Genomic DNA, 18,013 nt, shown 5'->3' with positions numbered 1-18,013 from the left:
CTTTATTGAAGAAGATGATCAAATACTTTTAGGTGAACGTACGATGCTAGAGTACGATTATGACGATTATGATATAGGAGATCAACTCGGTATAGAGTTGGAGATAGACTTGTTTGGCGCTTTAGACTTGGCTCAAGATGAAACAGTTGATGTAAATGCTCTTAATTGATTTTTCTCATCTCAAACTTGGACATGAATATATGAGCTTCAAAGGCTTGATGTACATGCTCTCATTTTTTTATTCTCTATGAGCTCAAACATGTATGAAAATTTAAAAAAATTTGTCATTGGAAAAAACTAACTTTTAAGGCCTATATATAAAAAAAACCTCTCTGGAAAACGTCACTATAAAATAGTATATCAGTGTCGCTATATAGCGACACTTAAAAGTCGATATATAGCGACCTTTATAATAGTCACTATATAGTGACTTTTAGCAAGAGTCGCTACATAGCGATGCTTTACGAAACTCGCTTTTCATACCGATGATTAACGCTAAGCGGGTGCTAAACATCGGTATGTAAACATCACAATAGGATCCGTGTGTAGTAGTGTCATATCCTCAACAAAGCATCCATGAGGATTAATTCTAACTTGCAAGCCCTGCTCAACCATTTGACCAACAGAAACTAGGTTCTTGGTGATATTTGGGACATGAAATACATCAGACAGGTATTTCTTTTTCCCATCCTACATAGACAAAGGAATTTTACCAATTTGCACAATAGGATGTGCAGTATCATCACCAGTCTCCACAAATCTTGGTCTTTCCATTTTCCTTGCTTCATGCATCCATTCTACATGACCTGTCATATGGTTTGATGCACCTGAGTCAACATGCCACACATCATTGCTTTCTTCTGCACTTGTCACAGAATTGGTCATGTGCTGCACCATAAACAAATGCTCATTTCTGTCATCACCCTGTCTACTAGAGGATACATAATTGCCTTACTGCAATTTTCTAGTCATGATGTCATTCTACTTTTTATAGTAGTCTTTAACCATATGACCCATTTTACCATAGTAGTAGCATTCAACATTGCTGTTTGCATTTTGGCCTCTCTACCATCCACCATGACCTCTTTGGCTCCCCCTACCTCTAAAGTTACCATGTCCTCCTCCATAGGACTAGTTTTCTTGAATTTGCTGCATATTTTGATTTTTGCGATGGCCTCCAAATCGGCCTGCTCTACCTTTGCTTCTACCTCTTCCAGCATTTAAGTAGAAGACAACTTCTTTTGAAGTTCCTCCTGAAGAAGATGCACCACCATTTCTCTGCTCTTCATAAATTAGAAGACCAATCAACTCCTCAAAATCCGGAAAATTCTCACGGACGGCAATGGATGTCCAAATTGTGCATAATCCTTTCCTAGACAATTCAAGGTCACAAAAACTAAATCATCATTTTCCACTGGTGAGCCAATAGAAGCAAGTGCATCTGCAATCTTATTCACCTTCATGTGGTAGTCATTGATGCTCATATTTTCTCTCTGCACATTATGCAACTCCTGTTAGCTTGAGCTGTATTTTCCTGGCTTGCCTATTTGTGCTATACATTTTTGTCAAAGTATCCCACGCCTCCTTCGGCGTGCTTGCATCCTGAATATGCACAATCATAGAATCTGAAATACTAATAGACAACTAGTACATAACTTTTCTGGCTCTCTCATGCCATCCTTTAAATGCCTGCAACTCCTGTTGATTGGGAACATTAGGAATAACTGGTTCTTGTTCAGCTCCAGTAATGAACTCCCAATAGCCTTTTCCCTTAAGGAAATTCATCATTCTAAACTTCCATGCTTGGAAGCTGTTCTTGTCAAGCTTTTCAATGACTATCTATGAAAGAGCATCAGATGCCATTACAGAACACTGCAAAAATATTCTGTCACTACAAAAAACACTTCTTCTTCCTCACAAGGGCAAATCTGCAAAACTGACGAAAGTGGTATTTAACCACATAGTCACTTCCTAGTTACGATTTTGCATCAACAGGTAATAAGAATGATTCTATCACTCCCAATATCTCTGCGCACAGGCATACAATGCAATTTCTATGGAAACTTTTCACTAACCTATGGAATAGTGGTGGCACATAAAAAACACGGCACTTTTTTGAGTGCTTGCGGAAAACTTCCACCACTAAAACGAGCCTCAAAATGGCCTTGAATCAAAAAAATAATTGATTAAAAAAAAATAACCAAAATCGCGAAGGGCGTCACAATTTGAGATAGTGCACTCTTGCACTTTCCGACTGTGCTATCTGTAGAGATTTGCTCCCAAACTTGAAAAAGGAAAGCAACACTGATCCTCTTACCAAGACACCGCAAACTTGGTTTTCTTTCTTGAGCTCCTTACCACGAACCGAGCTTTGATACCATGTGAAGAGAGTGGGAGAGAAGGAAGGAGTCTCACTTACATGGGGGAATATACACAAAGGTGGAGGCTATAAATAGTTTTCCTCTTCTTAATTGTGAAAGCCAAAAGAACACTCTCTAAGTACAAAAGGAATATATGAACCCTATATGTGGGTCTCAAACCAAACTTGGCTAACTAAGGTGGCATACTAACTGAGCCACTAACTAGAGTACATAAAGATAGCTGTCATCTAGCTATTATTTGTGGGTAGTGTATGAACCGCATCTGCAGCTAACAAGTCGGTGACATAAATGCACAACTGTCACCCTGGCATATCACAAGTGGAGCTTGATATCTCAACAATGCTCATGCATAAGCATAAGCATAGGCATAGGCATAAGCTTATGAGAAGAAGAGAAAAAGAGAGGGAAAAAGAAGAGAAGGAAAGAAGAAGGAGAAGGAGAAGGACATGCATAAGCATAAGCTTAGGCATAGGCATAGGCATACGCATAGGCATAGGCATATGCTTATGAAGACAAGAGAAAAAGAGAGGGAAAAAGAAGAGAAGGAAAGGAGAAGGAGAAGGAGAAGGAGACATATGCTCATGCATAAGCATAAGCATAAGAGAAGAAAGAGGGAAAAAGAGCATAAGCATAAGAAAAAAGGAAAGAAAGCATATGCTTATGCTTATGCATGAGCATATGAGCATAAAAGAAAAAGAGAGAAAGCTTAAGCATAGGCAAATACATATGCTTATGAAAAGAGATTGAAAGAGGGGAAAGAGGGGGGGAAAGAGAGAGGAAAAGAGGAGAAGAGGAGAAGGAGAAGGAGACATATGCTCATGCATAAGCATAAGCATAAGAGAAGGAAGAGGGAAAAAGAGCATAAGCATAAGAGAAAAGGAAATAAAGCATATGCTTATGCTTATGCATGAGCATATGAGCATAGAAGAAAAAGAGAGAAAGTATAAGCTTGTGCTTATGCATGAGCATATGAGCATATGCTCATGCATAAGCATGAGCATAGGCAAATACATATACTTATGAAAAGAGATTGAAAGAAGGGGGGAAAGAGGGGGGGAAAGAGAGAGGAAAAGAGGAAAAGAGATTGAAAGAGCAGAAAAAGAAGAGGGGGAAAGAGCATAAACATAACAGAAGGAAGAGGGGAAAAGAGATTGAAAGAAGGGAAAAAGAAGAGAAGGAAGAGGGGAAAAGAGATTGAAAGAGGGGAAAAAGAAGAGGGGAAAAGAGCATAAACATAAGAGAAGGAAGAGGGGAAAAAGAAGAGAAGGAAGAGGGGGAAAGAGAATGAAAGAGGGGAAAAAGAAGAGGGGAAAAGAGCATAAACATAAGAGAAGGAAGAGGGGAAAAGAAGAGAAGGAAAGGAGGGAAAAAGAGATTGAAAGAGGGGAAAAAAGAAGAGGGGAAAAGAGATTGAAAGAGGGGAAAAAGAACAGAACGAAAGGAGGGAAAAAGAGATTGAAAGAGCAGGAAAAAGAAGAGGGGAAAAGAGATTGAAAGAGGGGAAAAAGAAGAGGGAAAAAGAAGAGGAGGAAGAGGGGAAAAGAGGGAAAGAAGAGGGAATAAGAGAAAAGAGGGGAAGAGAGGGGAAGAGAGGGTTCCTACACCCATCACTGCAACTAGCACTTAAGGCACTAGTTGCAAGCCAATGCAAATAACAAAAATAACAAAAGGAAAAAAGAGAAAGCACTTTCTTACCTGGAATAGTCCCGCTTAGTGTTTTGTGGACTGGCCTTACAAAAGAGAGGAAACATACCATTTTTCAAATAACTAGTATGAGGAAGCAGGAGTTTAGAGAAGCAACTTCTCAAAGGGATTGGATTGAGGAGACAAGCATAAGCCTACAAACAAGGAGACAGAAAAGCCTACAAATAAGGAGAAAGAGAAGGAAGAGAAATACCAAAAAGAGAAGAGGCGAGTCTTCTTTCTTTCACCAAATCTCGTTTTTGGTCCTTAACCTCTAAAAATCAAGCAATACAAGGAGAAACATGTTTCAACACTCACAGAATGAAATCTCAGAAAAAATGAACCTACATTGCTTAAAGAGACTTGGGTAGGGGTGAGGAGTGGAGAATAGAGAGGAGGAAAGCGAGGTCGTCAAATATAAGATGGGAGGAGAGTTTTTTGCTTTTCTCACAATAGAGATGTCAAAGATAACATCGCGTGGGGTTTCGGGTTTAAGCCCCCAGCGTTGCTATATAGCGACGTTTATATCTAAAAAGCATCGTTATATAGCGACAGAACAGGACAAAGCATCGCAATATAGCGACGGTTCAGGGCACTTATTGTTAAAAGAGAGAAAAGAAGCTCATGGGTGGCTATTTTTTGGATCTTAATAGATTTCCTTCCAGCTCATGTTGTGATTTTGGAAGTGTGTAGATGGAAGGGACGAGTGAAAGCTCGTCAGATGATGTGCCAATGTGAGGGAGCACAAAGTGGCTCACGGAGAGATTGTATTGTCATTGCACTCATTGCAAGCAAGAAGTACGACATCAACGTCATATTATCATGCGCCACCTTGATGTATGGGGAGAAGCCCGAACTAGTACCCACCGTTGGTGTTGCACGTGGTGATGGATCATCGATAAGTCAATGCTATTTGAGTGGACGGTTAATATTGGATACCATTATGACACGAAACCTTGAGACAAGATCTTATATTTACACGAAATCTTGAAACAGGATGAGGAGGTTGGCGAGACTGCGCATATACCTTCACACTTTGAGCAAGGCTATAGTCTCTCGGATGATGACAAGGGTATGGTGGACATGATGGATTCAATTTTTAGGGCACTACATCACATGTACACCTAATGTCAGAGTCTGAGATCAAAAGGCGAGAGTTGCAATCAACATAGTTGTATGAGGGTGCTAAGATGTCTAAACTACGGGCTTGTCTCTCAATCTTGAATCTACAAGCAAAGTATGGGTGGTCGGATACAAGTGTCTCAGCTTAATGAGGCTAGCTCTCACATTAATTTGACTCATTATTTGGATATTGTTTGTTTTGAGAATCATCATGTATGTTTGAGAATCAACATTATTCGAAGCTGTTTGAATTGTGACTCTCTTTTCTCCTCTCTTTTCCTCTATTTTCCTCTCTTTTCTCCTCTCTTTCCCTCTCTTTTTTTCTTTCTTTTATCCCCACTTTTCTCTTCACTTTCTCTCGTTTTATCTCTTATCTCCTCTCTTATCTCCTTTTTCTCCTCTCTTTTCCTCTCTTTTCCTCTCTTTTCTCCTCTCTTTCCTCCTCTATTTTCTCCCACGTGAAGCTTCAATAGCCTACTATTGAGCAAATAGATATGTAAGACTTTTGTCACGCTAATTCAAAGAATGCAAGAGTCTATAAATGTTTGCTCAATGTCAGGTTGTAGGATTCTAAGCTTGCTCAATGTCTTACAGGTATTTTAAGCTGTAGGATTAGTGTACTAAATCATCATTATTTGAAGCCTATGTATGTTTGAATTGTGATAGGTTGCTCCAGAAGATGTTGCCTGCACCAAATACCATGCCCGCATCAAGAGATGAAGCGAAGAAGATGCTAACAACGGTGGGTATGGATTATGATACCATCCATGCTTGCCGTAATGACTGTATTCTCTTTCATCATGAGCATGGAGATTTGGCTAGTTGTCCGAAGTGTGGGGAACAATGATATAGAGATGACTTGTAGGGTGAGCAGATACTAGTAAAGGTTTTGAGACACTTTCCCATCATTGTAAGAATACAGCACATGTTTCGATGCAAATCCATAGCAGAGTTGATGACATGGCATGCATCTCATCGGTCGACTGATGACACATTCAAGATTCTCGTAGATTGTGCAGCTTGGAAGCACATAGACAATCAGTGGCCGTACTTTACGAGGGAGCCACGCAACTTACATCTTGGGCTCGCCATGGACGGCGTGAATCCTTTCGGGTTACGCTCAACATCTTGGTTGACATTGCCCATAGTCTTGGTGAATTACAATATCCCACCATGGCTAACAATAAAGAAGGGACACCTCATGCTTGCACTACTTGTGCTAGGGAAGTACAAGGCAAAAAATATGGATGTGTACATGGCACCTTTGATAGAGCAGTTACAGATCTTATGGAGAGGAGTGCGGGTATTTGTTATTTCCAAAGCTCCTAAACATAGAAATGATATTTTGGTCAGGGGTATCTTGAAGTGGACCATGCATGACTACCCAAGATATGGAGAGTGTGCAAGTACGTGGTTGTGTTTTGACATGTATAATATAGGATATGCGAAATCTATGAAATTGATTTCAGACGATTTAGTATTTTCATTCTTGATGTAAAATGGTTTAGAACTATTTACAATGGTCCCCATGCAATAGTGAGAAAAGACAGTAGCGGTTTCTTTGCAATAGACTCCACCAATCTTTAGACTGATGAAAGTGATACTTTTGTTCTTCCCGAGCACTGTGAGCAGGTGCATACTAATGATTTAATTAATTGAAGCTTTCATTTTTAAAGATACATTAATACATGTACTTAAGCATAATTTCATATATATAATTGATGGCATTTGGCACCCATCTTCAATATAGGTGGTTTTTCATCCGGATCATTCTGATCCAAGATGGTGGTATGTGATCCAAGTTGCACCACAAAGTAAGCAAATTTTTGAAGATAGAGATGTGGATATGGAGATGCCACTACCAATGCCGGATCCAATTGATCCAGATGGATCTAGCAAAGAAGATGAAGATCACAATATGAGCCAAGAGGAAGATGCGCATAATGACATCGTACGGGAGGAAGATGGAGATCATGATATTAAGAAAGAAGATGACAATCATCAAGAATCACCACACTTTATTGAAGAAGATAATCAAGTACTCTTAGGTGAACGTACGATGCTAGAGTACGATGATGATATAGGAGATCAACTCGGTATAGAGTTAGAGATAGATTTTTTTGGCACGTTAGACTTGGCTCAGGATGAGAAAATGTTGATGTAAATGCTCTTCATTGATTTTTTTCATCTCAAACTTGGACATGAATATATGAGCTTCAAACTTGATGTACATGCTCTAGTACTTTTATTCTCTCAAAGGATCAAACATGTATGAAAAGGAAAAAAAAAATATCATTGGGAAAAACTATCTTTTAAGGTCAATATGGGAAAAAAGACTCTCTATAAAATGTCACTATAGAAAACTGTCTGAGTGTCGCTATATAACGACCATTACCAATCTGATAAGGGTCGCTATATAGCCACTTTAGGCAAGCATCGCTATATAGCGATGTTTGCCTAAAGTCGCTATATAGCGACCCGTAATGAAGCCCACTTCCAATACCAACGATTAGTACCCCATGCATGCTAAACGTCAATACTTAAGCATCACAATAGGGTTCATGTGTAGTAGTGGTGTTTCTTTCATCTTTTGCACTCGTTCTTCTACCTTCTCTAGTTCCTTCTCTACGGCTCATCGAACTTGATTGTATATAGATCTTTCCAAGCCTTTTTTGGACTCAGCTAGCTTACAGAGTGACTCTTCTAAATTATGTTGCTCCAATTCCAATGCATTTTGCTCCAAGTCCAATGCTTTGGCTTTATCATGAAGATCCTGGTTCTTCCTTTGAAGATCCTGTATAGAGTCATGCATTGCAACAATGGTGCTATTTCCTAAATGTGCTAGCATCTCTGCTTGGGCTCTGCACATCTCGCTTGCTTGCATAGCCATTGATTGAGCATTGTTTAACTGATTGCAATAACCAAGCAACCCCGCATGTCCATTTCCAACAAACCAAACTAGCTCATGCATTGTATGGAAAGGAGGGCTCTTTTGGTTGGCAGGATCTAAAGGATACAAGGATCCTTCTACCCAAAGGTCGAGATGCTTCTTTCCTTGTGAATGAAGACTGTAGATTTTGGAACCTCCCCTCAATCCTAGACTACGTGTGCTTGCATATTCAACCTCCAACTCTAAGTGAACCTCGTACTTGTTGGGAGACGTCCTCGAATGGTGCCATGAATAAAGGAGTGTAGAGAAGGAGAAGGTGTGGAGATGTAGGCTTGAAGGAGTAGCACGCAAGAAGAGGGAGGGTGAGGAGGAGGAGGGATGGGGGAGGGGGAACCAGTAGTTGAAGAGCAAGAAAGGGGGGAAGACCACTAGGTGTGGAGGGTGACGAGGAGTAGGCATGGAGGAGGAGGAAGGGAAGAGGGAGGAGCAGGAGTGATGGGGGAGGAGGAGCAACAGTGGAGGAGGAGGGAGGAGGAGGGGGAGGGGAGGAGGAGTAGGCATGGAGGAGGGAGGGAGGGGGAGGGCAGGAGGAGCAGGCATGGAGGAGGGAGGGAGGGAGGGAGGGGGAGGAGGGAGTGAGGAGGGGGAGGGGGAGGGGAGGAGAGGGGAGGGGGAGGAGGGAGGGAGGGAAGGGGAGGAGGGAGGGGGAGGAGGGAGTGAGGAAGGGGAGTGAGGAAGGGGGAGGGAGGAGGGGGAGTGAGGGAGGGAGGGAAGAGAGAGGAGGAGGGAGGGAATTCAAAATTCAAATTTTGAAATTTGAATTTTTTGGTTCCCACCTAGGAGGAAGAGTTGTGTAAGAGGTGTAAGAGGTGGGGTCACTTAACCCACCTAGGTGAGGGGGGGTTAGGACTTTTTGGGACCTACCTTATCCCTTTCATTAGGACTAATCCATTCCTTATGAGGCCCTTTTGAGACCCCAATTCTCCCCTAATGACTTATCAACTTGCAAGCTATTGATTGATCACTTGAGATGATAACCATTGACAATGAGGAGGAAGCTTGTTGTTGTCATTTCAATTATCTGGGAAACCATCAAATTAGATAACCATGTCACCTTTCTTAATTTCATGTTTCTTATGTTGACTCTGGGATTATTGTTTTGCCCTCCTAAGTTGTAGACAAGATCATCTCAAACCATTACTAGCTGCACTTGGAGTAATAGGATTTGCTCCTTAGATTTTTTATTCCCCAAGTTCTATTGCAAAGCTCTTCAAAGACTGGAAGCTCCATCTCGACATGGAGTAATCTCTTTCCTTGAAGCTTATCGAAAAGTTATAAATCATGTCCTCACTTCGTGGGTCATTCGATTTACCCATTGAACTACAAGTGGAACTCACTTGTATCCCTCCCTTGCCTTCATCATCTTACAGATTATGCCACATAAAATCCTATTAGTTGTCTCAACTAACCCATTGCACCAACTTAAAACATTGTGGGCAAAAAGGAGATAAATTCCAATGCTAAATGAGAGTTGTTCCATCAAACCATGGAGCACATCACCATGCAACCCTGGGGCATTGTTTGTCACACAAGAAGACAAAGCAACTATAGACGCACTTGATAGACGCGCAAAATAGCGGGCGTGTCTATAGGCATAGATAGAATTATTGAAAATACGGATGCGTCTATTAGTGTAGTTATTAATGCATCTATTAGCGTGGTTATTAACGCGTCTAATAGTGATCTACGCTATATATTAGACTTGTATTTAGATGCATTTATACATGTGCAACATAGTTTGAAATTTTTTTACCAGTTGATAAATGTGCATCACTACTTTCCAATCATTGCCCATGATTACCAAACCATAATTTTAAAAAAATATCAATGTTAGGCACGTATCACACACGATAATATGGTTTTTTCTAAATGCACATATACAAAAATTAAGTGAGGTGAGGAGAATGAGACAATATATAACATAATTTTGCCAATATGTAAGAAATTTGGATGAGACAATGATGGGCTATAGTTCGATCTCATCCTCAATGAGATCAACCCTTGGCAAACTATCACTACAAGGCATAGGCCCTTTTTCGATGGAAATACTGACCTTTTTTACACTAAAAAGTTTTTTGTTGATGGGCGCAAAGGTCGGTATTTATGTTGCTATAAATGTCGGAAAAGAACGGTCGCTATATAAGCATCGCTATATAGCAACACTAATAAACATCGCTATATAGCGACACTGGTAAACGTCGCTATATAGCGACACTGGTAAACGTTGCTATATAGCAATGATTAACAGAAGCTTTAAAAAAACATTAGTGGGGCTAAACAGGGCCACAGCTTGCCTTGTTTTGCCCCACTAATGTTTTTAATGTAGTAATTACAAAAGAATGTATTTTGTTACAAAATTTCCCTTGTGAAAAGGGTGACACAAAATCGCTCAAATGAACTAAGTGACAGAAGCATATACATGTCGAAGATATACAACATTATTTGTTACAAAATTAACCTTACGAAAAGGGTGATACAAAATCGCTCAAACGAGCCGATATACAAAAGCAATCTTCCTTCCTCACAGATTGTGGAACCATACACGCAAGGGCTAATTTAAAGGCTTTTCCAAGTTGGTTGGGCTAATATTTAGAGCTTTAAATTTGATAAATTAGGCAAAAAATAAAGGTGGGCTAATTTTTAGATTCTCAAACTTGATAAATTCGCCCTAAAAGTGGTAGTATAGGGAAAGATTCACCCATTGACCTACGCTGTCATAATCTTGTTCCCTCCTTATTTTTTACCCTGCATCTAGAGGGAATCCATACAGCATAGCCATAAAGATGCCCTTTGTGAGCATGTCATCTAAGGTGGTGATATGCAGATGTGTGGGGAATTGACTGTGGGAACGAAGGGTCTCCACTAGTGCTAGCATTTCTACTCCAAGTGAGTGCAACACAATCACATTATATGAGAAGGTAGATAACATTGGGATCATAGAGCATCAAGGGGGGGTGGTAGTAGGCATGGTAAAGATGAGTGGGTGAGCAGCAGATGAGTAGTGGAGTAGATGAGTGATGAGAGTAAAGTAGCAGAGTAGGGGTGGATGAGAGCAACATAGTTTCAAGGGACACCAACATAGCTAATGTCGCCCTCTTTGCAGCTAATTGATCTAAGCTGTGTAGCCCTTTTACTCTCTGTAGGCCATTTCTTAGGTTAGAGCGCATCGCCTCCTTGGCGTGCATCTCCGGAGGTATTGGTAGGGTTGTTACTCTATGAAGTTTAGAGTGCAGGCTAAAGCTTGGGAAGACTCAATACTAGTAACCACCCGAATGGCCTGATGTTGCTACCTTGAATGCTTCCACCAATCGTGACACCACATAGTCATGACATCATGCTTTTCTAAATGAAAGATGCTTGGGAACGGGCATTATTAGCAAGGGTACTATTAACTAGAAAAGAATTCAATGCATGAGGCTAGACGCTAGGCATGGCGATGCTCGAGGGCCATGGAGGAAAAGGGAACGTGAGGGAAGAAGCATTAACATAGGTGGGGAAAAATGATTAAGAGGGGTGGGAATGAAGAGAGGGACTATGGCACAAGGGGGAAGGAAGAGGGGGAAGAGGAGCATGTACATGATGGGAGGTGGAATGTAGAGATGGAGACATCAAGGGAAGAGAGTCATGCTTTATTGGAAAGATGGGGGGGGGAATCAAAGTACTAGCTAGGTGGCTTTACAAGAATGAGCGTGTTCCATCAAGAAATAGCCCCCTCCTTTTATAGCTAAGAGAGGGGGTCTCTCCCAATAAATGCATCCTCCCACATGCATGGTGTGTGTGGAAGAATGTCCCATGTGGGGGCTAGGCAGTTATGCACTCTCAATTGTGTGCGACAACCCTTTGCCTCATTTTTCCACATACATCAACCCCCATATCCCAAGTCTAAGATACTCCCTTGGCCTCTTCCCAATTTTATAATACATTCAAACATCTAGGAGGACAAGTGGAGAGTTGGCACAAGGAATCTTGCCACCTCATCCTACTTTCCCATTATTTAACTTGCATTCTTGAACTTTCTACACCCCCCTCCCACATGGGCATATCCTACATGGAGGAAATAATCCAATATAATATCCATCTCCACCTATTTTATATTACTTCTCCCATGGTCCTTGGGCCATATCTCACTAAATGCAGGCGTGGGGACTGCCTAGGTGGAGGGGTGGTGCATGGAGGACCCATGCCACCTTATCATTTTATATTACTACTACCATGGATTATGTACAACACACCTGATGGGTCCTCTTACATGGAAAGGTGGCACATGGTCATGTCTTGCCACCTCATCCCTGGGCCTTATGCACACCATATTTTATTATACTATTGCCACACATACAAGCAGACACACATATTTATGCCTTTTACTTTGGTCAAATTTATCCATAATTGTTCCCCCCCAGGAAAGGAATGCATAGCATTTCCATGCCTGGGACCATCACACACAAAGAAGGGCTTGAGACAACGCTTGTTGATCACCTTCTTGCCATATGGCTCATGCAGCTCCTGAACTCGTACAGACCCATTGCTACGTTCCTTGATGACTTTGTATGGACCAGTCTACAGTGGTAGGAACTTCTTATCCATTTGGTGGTCCAATCTGTTATCAAAGCATAGCACAACATCCCCCTCAGCAAGGTGTCTTTCCCATCCCTTGTGAATTTTAGCATCCAAGCGGGCCTTTTGTCGATTCTTTTGGATCTCTGTTTGATGTAGTGCAAGGCGTCGGGTTTCATCTAACTTCTCAAGTTGTACCAACTTGTCCTCTACATGTTCATCTTTTGTCATCCTCTGTTCTCGTGACAATCTCAAGGCCCGAATCTCTATCTCTAGTGGTAAAATTGCCTCAGTACCATACACCAACTCAAAAGGAGTGTGACCTGTAGATGTTTTATGGGTGATGTTGTAAGCCTAAATGGCTTCAAGGAGGCTTCAAGGACCTTATGATCCCATTGGCTCTTGTTCGATGTGGCCATTTTTCCCATGGATTTACAAAGGAGGCCACTGGTCTGCTCCGTTTGTCCCATGGACACTGGATGATAGATGCTAGAAGTGCGGTGATCAATACCCATGTGATCCATGAGCAACTCCACTACTTCATTTAAGAATGAACTCCCATGGTCATATACTATTTCCATGGGTGTCCCAAACCTTGTGCAGATACGTTCAAATATGAAATTTGAAACTGCCTTACCATTTGCAGTGGGGAGGGCAATAGCTTCATCCCACTTAGTGACATACTGAGTGGCTACCAAAAGATACTTCTTTTTGCGGGCAGTCATGGGTAGGGGCCCAATAAAATCTATTCCCCATTTCTGAATTGGATGGATGGACATCACTGGGTGATGTTTCCCAAGACACAAATCCTTCCTACCAAAGAATTGGCATGGTTCACAAGTTTTGCAATACATAGTGACATCCTTGAACAAGGTCGGCCAATAGTACCCAGCATGTAAAATCTTCTTAGATGTATAGTCACTGGCATAGTGGCCTCCACAAAATCCATCATGATAATGCTTCAATACCTTAGGTACTTCATTTGCGTCAATGGCCCATCTTAGTACCCCATCCAGGCGTTGACGGTATAACACCCCATCAAAGAGACTGTAGCGCGTACTATCTCTACGGATTTTCTTTCTCTCATAGCTAGTACTTTTTGGAGGAAAGGAGAAAGCAGTCGAAAACCTATAGATACCACCATACCATGGATCCCCAACTTCTATGGCCGCTACAAGGGTTACATCGAGGCACTCCTCTAAATCAATCAAAGCATTCTTCAAGTTGGAACAACCCCCTTCTACAATTTTGAAAGAAAAATCATATTCTTGTAAAACTGCCAACCATTTGGCCAACCGGCCCATGGGATTTGGTGATTGAAGAACCTGCTTTGCAAGACCATTGCTGCAGATTATGATGAAGGACTTTCTAGCCACATAATGCTTAAATTTCTTGATGCAGAACACCAAAGACAAAGCATGCTTGCCAGCCTCAGAGTAGCATCGTTCAGTTTTGAGCAATTGTCGAGAAGCGAATTGAACGAGATACATGAACCGATCCTCCCCTTGCTGGAGAAGAATACCCGCCAGAGTGTGCTTACCAAACCCAAGATTGATATAGAAAGTCTTTGACCAATTAGGACTGCATAGAATGGGTTCTGAAGCCAGAGCACTCTTGATTTGTACAAACCCATGATCACAATCCTCATCCCAAGAGAAATCAAGTCCATCTTTTAATAGCATAGTCATGGGTCACATCAAAGCAGCATATTGATCAATGAAGTGGCGATAGTATCTTGCTAGATTGACAAATGAGCATACCTGACATTTGGTTGTTGGTGGGGAGAGCTTGAGGATAGCTTCTACCTTCTCGGGCTTGACGCCCTCAGATGAGACAATATGTCCCAGTAACCTCCCTTAAGTGGCTCCAATGGTGCATTTATAAGGGTTGAGGCTGCCATTTGCATCATTGACCCTTTGGAAGGCCCCAACCTAACCTTCATGACGTGCCCCTTATGCGCTGAGAATATACAGAAATCATCTAAAAACACCTCCAAGAAAACCCCCAAATAAGGAGCAAACACCATCTGCATAAATCTTTGAAAGGTAGCAGGAGCATTGGTGAGGCCAAATGGCATCCCCCAAGGTGTGGCAAATGTGGTTTTAAGCACATCCTCCTCAGCAATTTTGATTTGATCATAACCATCACAGAAAGTATACATCTCATGACCACTTACCTTCTCAAGAATGAGGTCTTGAAAGGGAAGAGGATGATGGCCTCTCTTGGTGGCTGCATTGAGTTTCTTATAGTCGATGCAGACCCGCCACTTGTTGTTTTTCTTTGGGGTGACTACCACTAGTGAAACCCATTCAGTATTGTGAACTGGAATAATAAACCCAGTTTGCTGTAGGGGCCCTAATCTCCGATACTTCTGAGCCACTGGCTTAGCATCAGGCTTGAACTCTATCTTGTGTTCTATGGCAGTCACATGGCAAAGGTGGTGGTAGGTATGGTGGTTTTAACCGCAACCTTGCCTACCATCTTAAAAATATTTTGAGGATAGCAGCAAGGTAAACAGGGGCACCGACACTCATGTGTTGGGAATATATGCCATTCTTAAGGAAGCGAGCCATGTGACCAATGGGTATTTGGAGGCCAACTTTGGAGCTACGGGAGACATATTTGGAACTGGAGGATTTGTCTTGCTGTAACTATCTCTATTATCTAGTAGGTGCTAGAGATTTGGTCTCCATGTTGCTCGGAGACAATGCAGGGACTTGCTCGAGAAACTCTACCAAAAGGAAAACGAATCACCACGTAATGGAAAGGAGTTGAATGTATTCATGTCGTTCAAGGACTTCTCGCACAATCCCACCATATTTGAGGATGAAAAGGAGAACCAAGAGACGAGTCCTTTGACACGAATAACTTCAAAATCTCTCGATGTATCGAATTTATGGTGTTATCAGTCCTCACGAATCAATAACTTAAAGAACCTATGGGAAATTTTGGGTTTCTTGGCTTCTTCTTGAACCACGTGTCTTAATATAAGCCTTGGATTTAATTTTGATCTGAAGGCCTACAACACTTGATGAAAAGTATGCTTTTGGATGAAAAGCTCTTGATGGAAGGCATGAGCACTTTTAAAGGCATCTAAATCTATATATTTCGCAAACTTCAACTCTTTGTATCATCTAGATGATGTTGGCTCTACCACCCTCTCTCTCAAACATCGCTCACATCGAGAAACTGCTTCGGAGGTAGAGACAAGATTTCCACAACAAATGACAGAAGAAATCATGACAACAATTTGGTCAATGCTCGAGTCAGAATACAGATGCACACATTGAGATTTAGGTAATATATCATTCTCTTACATAATATTAGCGATACTCAATCTCGGTACTAATATTCTCAGTGATTACAATCTCAGTGCACGGGAAAGGGCCCGTTCCCTCGGATTATAACTATTTGGGGAAGGAAGCGCGCCGCCTCCCCGCCCACACTATGTGTGGTTATATAAAATATATACATATCTATATATATATATGTTTTCCAGTTCAAGTTCTGTGTTTTCTTTTGCTTTTGTATATTCTAAATTCTTCTTTTTCTATTTGGGTGGTGTTCGCAAGAAGGGAATGCTTAAACACATATGCCATTTGGTCGGGCTTGCTATTGTCAGCTTAGTTTATTCAAACACCGGCATGTCATCCTTTCTTGATCGTTAATTTATAATCAACATACTATAGATTACTCTCTTCATTCATTCCCCCTACCGCACCCTAGTTCATTTAAAAAAGCATGATGTCATGAATATGCAAGAACTTTATTTTTCCCGTGATATTTCATTTGATACACGTTCCATAGGGAAACAAGAATCCATAGGGAAACAAGAATCGAAGTCGTGTTGCAATCCACTTGAGAAAATCTACCCAGGAATTGGGCCTCCATATTATTATGATCAGGAATCATTTGCCTCGCGGCTAAAAGGCGGTGGTGATGTCCTTGCCAGGCACGCATCCGCTTGCGCTGGTCTTCTTGAGACCATCTCCGTAGGTGAACAAAGTGGAGTTGATTGCCTCCACCTCTTTGGCGCCAATATTCAGTGACGTAGCTAGCGCCCGAAGTGGAATTTGGAATAGGGCAAGGCTTGCTGACTGCAATCACATTGTGAGAAGATGTATGAGACAAGTTTTCATAGGTAGGTATGTGTATCCAGTATCGTCAAGAGCAATATTGGTTCAGCAGAACCTTAATCATCAACATGGCATTTCTAATGATATTTGAATGACTCGGGAGGAAAGAGTGCGTTCTAGATATACGTACCAGCGTTCCAGGGTTCTGACTGTTGAGGGCGGATATGTACTGGGCGGTCTTGGTCCCAACGTTGATCTCAAAGTGCAATAAACCGCGAGGGAAGAGAGTTACATCACCCGGTTGAAGTATGTTAATATGGGCAACACCTGAAGGGAGGAGGCTTACGGCGTCAACCAATCCTGTCCATCCTTCATGAATCCCAAAAGAAGAAAAGAGACTCCAATTATGCTTACACCAGCAGAAGTGTGGCGTTTACCTGACGCGTCAACAAAACCCACTTGAAGAGGCCCTCCAGATAGTAGTGTCAAGATCTCCGTTGCTCTTGGATGAGTATGAGGTAAGTTAACGCCACAAGGAACCATCTTGAAGCGGACATAGGTGATCCCTTCGGATCTGAGACAATGACAAGGAAACGTGAGCAAAATTTCATATCGAAAGCAAGATTTCCTAGAGCTAATCAATATATTGCCAAGCGCACTTTGGAGGATGCCGGAGGACCTACATGGAGAAAGGGAAGTTCTGGGTGCTCACTGCCGCACGTATTCCTCCTGACTCATTACTGACGTTTCCGTTGGTGAATAAATCCCTGAGCACGAACTGATTTTGCTGCGAGGGATTGTCCAGAAGAGGATCCGGGTCGGAGGCGTGCAGCTGCTGAAAGCTAGCATGTAGGATGATGAGTCCAAGGAGGGCCCAAAGTGGCCGGGAGAAGAACATGTGTGCCATATATCGCGCGTAGAGTGATCAGTACTTGGTCTTTGTGTTGTGTACTAGTGTGAGACTAGACTATGTGTGTGTGTCTGCGTTTTTCTAGAACGAACTTGTGAAGAACAATGAATTCACGTGAACCTTATATACTACCACTGCCTGGACAAAGTCTCTTGAGCACCTTTCGATTCAAAATCTACTGTCGTCACGCACGTCATTCTTGAAGCGCCGCGGGCTATGTCTTGATCATCCAGCTAAGTCAAGGTTGCCAAGCAATCTGTGTCCGTCTGGAACAATTAAAGAGGACGTTCGTGTCACATTCGCCTACCCGCACCCACCCACGCATATATGTATATGT

At 41.9% G+C, this 18,013-nt stretch overlaps 1 protein-coding gene across 1 annotated transcript; it reads right to left on the bottom strand.

Moving 5' to 3' along the window:
* Positions 1-16,613: 16,613 nt before the first annotated feature.
* LOC147887666 (germin-like protein 5-1) lies at positions 16,614-17,738 on the bottom strand. Its single transcript, XM_087393870.1, has 4 exons — positions 17,450-17,738; positions 17,204-17,340; positions 16,957-17,093; positions 16,614-16,787 (listed from the first exon to the last, which is right to left on the bottom strand). The coding sequence occupies exons 1-4, from the start codon at positions 17,671-17,673 to the stop codon at positions 16,614-16,616; spliced, it is 672 nt and encodes a 223-aa protein (XP_087249996.1). The 5' UTR covers positions 17,674-17,738.
* Between the last annotated feature and the right edge of the window lie 275 nt (positions 17,739-18,013).

This window comes from Dipteris shenzhenensis, chromosome 22, assembly GCF_047967505.1.
Source record: "Dipteris shenzhenensis isolate YYH24624 ecotype China chromosome 22, Dip_SZ_1.0, whole genome shotgun sequence".
In the NCBI taxonomy this organism is placed as follows: Eukaryota; Viridiplantae; Streptophyta; class Polypodiopsida; order Gleicheniales; family Dipteridaceae; genus Dipteris; species Dipteris shenzhenensis.
The sequence above is the reverse complement of the archived record's forward strand: the minus strand, read 5'-3'. Positions and strand labels throughout refer to the sequence as shown.

Coding starts and splice junctions, on each gene's coding strand:
- LOC147887666 (XM_087393870.1), bottom strand. CDS start 17,673: ATGGCACACATGTTCTTCTCCCGGCCACTTTGGGCCCTCCTTGGACTC. Junction 17,094..17,203: donor GGGTTTTGTTGACGCGTCAG/GTAAACGCCACA, acceptor TCCTCCCTTCAG/GTGTTGCCCATATTAACATA. Junction 16,788..16,956: donor GTCAGAACCCTGGAACGCTG/GTACGTATATCT, acceptor ATGTGATTGCAG/TCAGCAAGCCTTGCCCTATT.